At 46.5% G+C, this 5,995-nt stretch overlaps 3 protein-coding genes across 3 annotated transcripts; 1 reads left to right on the top strand and 2 right to left on the bottom strand.

The window, feature by feature from the left end:
• Positions 1-102: 102 nt before the first annotated feature.
• Positions 103-4,112, bottom strand: LOC109542680 (UPF0585 protein CG18661). Its single transcript, XM_048669517.1, has 4 exons — positions 3,926-4,112; positions 1,717-1,973; positions 479-631; positions 103-427 (listed from the first exon to the last, which is right to left on the bottom strand). The coding sequence occupies exons 2-4, from the start codon at positions 1,951-1,953 to the stop codon at positions 191-193; spliced, it is 627 nt and encodes a 208-aa protein (XP_048525474.1). The 5' UTR covers positions 1,954-1,973; positions 3,926-4,112; the 3' UTR covers positions 103-190.
• On the bottom strand, positions 2,274-3,932 carry LOC109542658 (dnaJ homolog subfamily C member 21). The gene is made up of 2 exons (XM_019911968.2): positions 3,342-3,932; positions 2,274-3,286 (listed from the first exon to the last, which is right to left on the bottom strand). The coding sequence occupies exons 1-2, from the start codon at positions 3,859-3,861 to the stop codon at positions 2,397-2,399; spliced, it is 1,410 nt and encodes a 469-aa protein (XP_019767527.2). The 5' UTR covers positions 3,862-3,932; the 3' UTR covers positions 2,274-2,396.
• Positions 4,113-4,226: 114 nt separating the features above from the next.
• LOC125505528 (WD repeat-containing protein 7-like) lies at positions 4,227-5,955 on the top strand. Its single transcript, XM_048669516.1, has 6 exons — positions 4,227-4,367; positions 4,659-4,803; positions 4,861-5,071; positions 5,256-5,399; positions 5,457-5,685; positions 5,746-5,955. The coding sequence occupies exons 2-6, from the start codon at positions 4,667-4,669 to the stop codon at positions 5,880-5,882; spliced, it is 858 nt and encodes a 285-aa protein (XP_048525473.1). The 5' UTR covers positions 4,227-4,367; positions 4,659-4,666; the 3' UTR covers positions 5,883-5,955.
• Positions 5,956-5,995: the final 40 nt, after the last annotated feature.

Here is a 5,995-nt window from a genome sequence, read left to right as displayed (position 1 = left end):
TCGAGAAAATTTCTGTTTGAGTAGCACAAATACTATGTTAGTTATCTTCCCCCTGAACGGAATGACGCAAATTTTCAATCACCCTGTATAGAGGGGCTTGGATAATCGCGTGAAAGTCCGTATATTGTGATTCTCGTTGGCTTTTATAATAAAAACTGCCATCAACACGCTGAAAGCCCATCGGATTGCCTCAGTTGGCCACTTTCTCCCACACCAGGACCTTGTTGTTTGCCGGCATGTTATGCGCCTGTTTCAGAGAGATTCCCACTTGGGACGCCACTGCTTTCAAGTCCTGAATATCGCGTAGGCCAAACTCGGGGTTTTGCCCTCTAAGGGCGCGATCGAAGTCGACATTGGACTGGGGCTCGATTCGGCCCTGGTCCGCGTAAGGCCCATAGGTGAACATCAAGCCGCCCGGGATTAGAACCTAGTTAGGGATTAGTTTTAACTCACATTAAGTGAAAATCGCAATTGTTACCTGGCTGCCGTACGTAAAAAGCGCCACTGCACAACTGAATGGCGCCACGTGGAACATGTTCACGTTGAGCAGGTACTGATAGGTTGTGTCCAGCTTCCAAGGACCGTCCAGTACGTCCAGTTTTACTGGGTTTTTCATATTGCCTCCAGGAACCTAATGAAATAGGGACCATTTGCTTAGAAATGCAACTGCAACCAGAAAGGGTCTAATAATGAGCAGAGTCCTGGACACTACAAGAAGATGAGTTCAGCTACTCATAGCAGAGATTAGTTAGAAAATAGAAAAAAGCGCCACTGCGGCGGGCACCCCGAACTATGACTACGTTGAAGCAGCGTGGGAGAGGTAAATAGTGGGGATCGTGCGCATCGTACTCGTATTTATCTATGCGCATCTTACATTACCGGTTAAGCCTGTCGTGCGTTGCATGAGTTTTGTGACGAGTGCAGTTCGGGCAAAATCGTAAGATTTCGCATATGTGCGTCACCTGAAACTTTTCTTATTGCACAAATTGTGAATGTTGTGTCAAATAAGCACATTTATTCGCGTAATTTATTCATCGTAATTTATTCGTAGTAACTATACAACTGTTAATAATAATGGATGATTTTCTTTTGGAAAATAGTTCTCGCCAGAATTCGTTTAAAGTTAAAAAGAAAAAACTATTGGCTTGCTGATAACGTTGCCATGAACGAAAATAATTTGGAGAATTCCATCATTTTTCGCTGATATCCCACAACGACTTTCTTTCATATATAATTTCTTATTAGTACATCATTTCCTGACTGTATTTCAATTCAAAATCAAAATTAATTCCTGGGTTTCAGTCATTTATTGTCTCTATTTATCAATTAAAATACGTTTCGGTGTATTTTTCCACCATCATCAGTTTTTATGTGTAGCGTTGTTGCTGCTTTAAGCCTTGGCATGCATTTTTGCGTGCATCGGAGCAGTTTATATCAACACTAATCGACCGTTGGAAACCCCACTACTTACCTCCCCTACACTACTTCTAACTTGTGTGTTTCTTTCGGGAGAAATCGGCTGCATATCGCTGGACCGGTTCGCCTATGCTCATCGGCGATCTCTCTACTAATCTCTGCTCAGAGCTGCAGCTCATACAGGGGAAAATCAACGGAAAGAAAGCGCGTATATGCATGTCTCCCCCTGGCTAAACAACCTGAAGAAATGAAACACCTACCGAGAAGAAAATTGCACTGGGCTGCACAGACGGATCTTACCTGTCCGGCGTAGGCTGTGATGCTTTCGAACAGACTCTCGTCCACTTCAGTGGGTTGAATGGTGACATTGGGAAGGTTGGCTGCAAAATGTCCAGCATGCTGTCCCGTCCCTGAAGACACCTCCAACATGCTGACAGCATCGCTGCCGACAATGTGCTCCTTCAGCACTTTGAGGATGAAGCTTTTATTGCGTTCGGCTGATGGGTAGTTGAGGGCGCGCTTGGGTAGTTGATTCATCCCTACCAGGTGGTTGTTCACTGGAAGTTAAAGCTCACTAAGCGCAAGATTGACTTGTTAGCTAAAGCGCTGAAAGCCGATTTGGCGCAGTCCACAGCTACCCAGTTTTAGTCCGAAAGTTGACGAGTTCTGGTAACCGTTTTTTGAATGATCCTTCGCTCCTTAGGCTTGATCGGACAATACTAATCTCTTACAAGGTAGATTTGGTAGCACCTTTTGAGGCGAAAACCGTCAATTTCGCCAATTTTTCTATAGACTAAACTTCTTATTATTTTAAACTTCCAAGCGCTTTCGGGTTGTAATTGGGGAAAAAATCAGCATTTTCCAAACAATCAATTTACTCGCTCGTATCAGATAAACAATTCGGGGGCCTCGCCCAGTCCCTAAGCACAAACTGATTAAACCAATCGCACTAAAATATAAAACAGGTGCTGCAAACTTTTTTAGTTTTTCCCTCTAGTTCGTTTGTCTTTGGCGGGCAGATAAACGCCGTGATTGGTGGCTTTCAAATGGTCAAAGAGCTTGTTTTTAGAAGAGAAACTGCACTTGCATGTAGCACAGCAGTGTGCTAGATCGATGTCATTGTGGTCTCCACTCGGTTCATCAGCTTTGTCTTTTTTCCTGCGCTTTTTCGTCGGTTTCTTTTGCTTCGGGATCTCTTCACGTTCTTCAACTGGTGGTTTATTCGATTTTTTGCTGTTGCTATTGAAAGATTGCTGCTCATCCGGATCGGAGACTGGATTTTCGTCCGGTTCTGCTTCTGTGGGCGGTTGTTCACCATCTGAGTCGCTGCAGTTTAGTTCTGGCTTTGGTAATCCAAACGCGTGTTGTTGCCTCGCTCGCTGCTCTTCCAGCAAAATTTCTTGCAGTCTCCGGTTAGTTTCCCGGTGTTTTTTGCTCATTTCATGGTTCTGGAAGGCGGTGGGGTTTTTCAGCTGTTTCATGCAAACTCTGCAGAATAAGCTGTTGTATTCGTCGTCATCTTCTTCGGATCCCTCCAGAAGCAGACTCTCGCCAAATTGCTCGGCCAGCTGTGCTTCTATTTCCTCCAGTTCGTCCTGGACATTGTCGAATTTCAACCATTCGGCTTGCTTCTCGTTGGCGTGCATCTCAGCCCTTTCCAGCTTCTTTCTATTGCCGAGCTCCTGATGTTTCTTCCTGTTTTCCAGCACCTTGGATTCCATTTGATCCTTGTATGCCAGCACTCGCTTGTCCCTTTTTCGCACAAAAGCTGCCAGCTTCCTCACCTCCTCATTGCGCTCCTTGCGCGCCTTCGTCCTGACCTTCTTGTTCTCTTTGTCAGCAATTTTCTCCACTTTCCTGTTCCCTTTGACTGGAAGAAGACGAAAATGTGACTCATCGAATCGGAGCCTGAGCCAAACACTTACCATCCCTGACGTCGTACGGGTCCAGCCAAGTGTAGCTTTTTTTCGTTGAATAGCTCATCCAGTAATCGTAGAAGAGCTTAACAGCTTCGTAGTCGCTGTCCGCACAACCAAAGCCTGGAATTTCACTGAACTCCTCCTTGTCGTCCATGAACTCCAAGTCCTCTTTGGCAATTGCTTCGAAAACAGTGCGGTAAATCGTGTAGAAGCCCTGAGCGTCGTCGCCGAAGCCCTTAAAGCAGCTGCTTGTGAAGTAGGGAAACACATCCAGGCTCTGGTCCTGGAACTCTGAATCGGTCCCTCGGAGGATTTGATCCCGATGCGCGTCATACCAGGCTCGCTCCTGTCGGTCACTCAACACTTCATAGGCCTGCTGCACCGTCTGGAACTGTTCCTTGGCCAGCTCCGGGTTATCCAGGTTCTTGTCGGGGTGCAATTTGAGCGCCAGTCTTCGGTACGCCGTCTTTATTTCACTGTCATCGGCATCCTGGCTCAGCTGCAGCACTTCATAGTGACACTTCATGATGCAGGCTTTTGTGGACACGGCCCGAACACGATATGCGATGGATTTATTTATGGAAACTTACCCTTGCCTCAAGTCTGGGCTTTGTCGCAGTCAGTTTGGCAAGTGTGGTTAAGATGCGCTGACACTGACGTCTATCCGTGAAGCGCGGTGTTGTCACTACTAGGTTTTATCCCCGAAACAATTCCTGGCACCAGCGTCATTGCAACAATTTGCAAATATAGTTAGGTATGCTGTTGCCACAATTTTCGCAGAGTGTTTCGTAAATATTCCAGTGGATTGCATTTCAAGTGGAACTCCAATTGAGAAGCTGGCCCGGCCGTTTCGATTGAAGTCAGCGGAGAGCGGCTACGTGGCAGCGCTGTCGCGCAAACAAGTAACTTGTCAACAACTGTGTCAAGGAAACAGCTGATATGTCACTGCTGGTGAAGATGGTGAATAAATGTAAATTGGAAAAAGTGGTGTAATTTTAAGTGATTTCCGCGCCCCATTCAGTGGTTATTAAGGTATGCAGGTGTTTGTTTTGGTGATTAGCACGCCTTGAACCCGCTGTGAAAACAGCCGGAGAAAGCGAGTGGTTTCCAGGTGCAATAAAAACGTCAACTTTTCGGTCATTTTGGGGCAATTATACCAGTTTAATCCACTTATCTTGATTAATTTGCTCAGCCTCGGTTGGTATTAGCAAAGGATGTAATCAGTAGTGATGCTGCAGCAGTCATGTGATTTGATTGATTTCTATTGACCAAAACAACAACAAATGTTTTCAAAGGGATTCTAATCGCGGGGTTGTTTTCCAGGGCTCAAAATGCCGGGGACAAGTCTGGTGGTGCCGGTGGTTCTGTGGGGTAAATTTGCCCCCACACACTGCATATCCTGCATCTTCCTGTCCAAAGATCAAAAGACTCTGGCAACCGGATGCTACGACGGCCAGATCTGCTTGTGGTATGGCTATGCTTTTGTGCCTTTCTAGCTGCAGGATTAATTAGCATTTGTCTCTAGGCAAGTGGATCCGGACACTCTGGAAATGACGCCCCGTTGTCTGCTGGTCGGGCATACAGCGCCTATTCTGTGCATCTCCAAAGCGTCCATTGTCCAGGACAACAATTACATTGTGTCCAGCTCAGAGGCTGGCGAAATGTGCACGTGGGACATCACCGATGGCAAGTGCCGCGAGGCTGTAAAGCTGCCTCAAGTGCACACTAACATACAGGTATTTCCCGGAGATTATAAGTCTGTATGTAGAAAATCTGTAAAAATTAGTTTGCGCCGTAAGTGCATCAAATAGTAACTAATTTGGCGAGCAAACAGATTGCTCTCGGATATTCCCATGATTAACTGAGTTAAATAATGATTCTAATGTTGTTTAGGTAGTAATTCCGAGTGAACTGTTTCAGGCTTACCATATGTGCAACTGTGAGGACGTGCGCTTGTTCTGCAACGGCTACTATCCAGAGATTTTGGTGATGGATCCATTCAGCTTGGAAATTCTGTTCACGCTGTCATCGAAACAAAACCCCGACTGGATCAGTGCATTGCATGTGCGTTTGGTTGATTGTTTGGCAATGTTCCGTTAAGCATCGCAAGTGGGTTTGTAGGTTTTGCGCCCCACTAAGCGCAAGGACGACGTGGTTCTTGCGCTCACCACCACTGGAATGGTCAAAGTGTGGACGTTGCTGGGCCACGAGAACAAGCACTCTGAGCCAATCTACGAAAACGAGAGCAAACAGATCCGAACTCTGAATGCCGTCTGTCTGCAATGTTGCGCCTACAATCAGCGAACTGTGCTGGTTGTTTGCACCAAGTATTGGCAGATTTACGATGCTGGTGAGCCTGAACGCGCCTGATTTTAGCCTCGGGGGCTTTGCGAGCCGTTTTTTCTTCTAGGCGACTTCAGCGTTTTGTGCTCCTACTTGACCCCCAGGGGCGAACGATGGATGTCCGGGGACTTTCTAGCCGTCGATCGCATCATCATGTGGTCGGACGCAGGCAAAGGTTACATGTATAAGTTGCCTGCCAAGTAAGTGACTCCATACACGCACTAAACCAGCCGCCAAGCAAAAACTTCCCCACTCAGCTAACAAAACACACGGTTGTGGGCACTTGTTAAAACAGGCTGAGGGGCCAAACACCCAAT

The sequence above is a fragment of the Dendroctonus ponderosae genome, unplaced genomic scaffold (genome assembly GCF_020466585.1).
Source record: "Dendroctonus ponderosae isolate FM_Combo_2020 unplaced genomic scaffold, Dpon_F_20191213v2 Dpon_F_20191213_817, whole genome shotgun sequence".
NCBI lineage: Eukaryota > Metazoa > Arthropoda > Insecta > Coleoptera > Curculionidae > Dendroctonus > Dendroctonus ponderosae.
This window is presented reverse-complemented; position numbering and strand designations above follow the sequence as displayed.

Bases quoted from the DNA above. Each gene is read 5' to 3' on its own strand.
- LOC109542680 (XM_048669517.1), bottom strand. From the start codon at position 1,953: ATGAATCAACTACCCAAGCGCGCCCTCAACTACCCATCAGCCGAACGC. The intron at 632-1,716 runs GTAAGATCCGTC...CTATTTCATTAG, and splicing joins TCACAGCCTACGCCGGACAG to GTTCCTGGAGGCAATATGAA. The intron at 428-478 runs GTAACAATTGCG...ATCCCTAACTAG, and splicing joins TTTTTACGTACGGCAGCCAG to GTTCTAATCCCGGGCGGCTT.
- LOC109542658 (XM_019911968.2), bottom strand. From the start codon at position 3,861: ATGAAGTGTCACTATGAAGTGCTGCAGCTGAGCCAGGATGCCGATGAC. The intron at 3,287-3,341 runs GTAAGTGTTTGG...GTCTTCTTCCAG, and splicing joins CCCGTACGACGTCAGGGATG to TCAAAGGGAACAGGAAAGTG.
- LOC125505528 (XM_048669516.1), top strand. From the start codon at position 4,667: ATGCCGGGGACAAGTCTGGTGGTGCCGGTGGTTCTGTGGGGTAAATTT. The intron at 4,804-4,860 runs GTATGGCTATGC...ATTTGTCTCTAG, and splicing joins GACGGCCAGATCTGCTTGTG to GCAAGTGGATCCGGACACTC. The intron at 5,072-5,255 runs GTATTTCCCGGA...GAACTGTTTCAG, and splicing joins AAGTGCACACTAACATACAG to GCTTACCATATGTGCAACTG.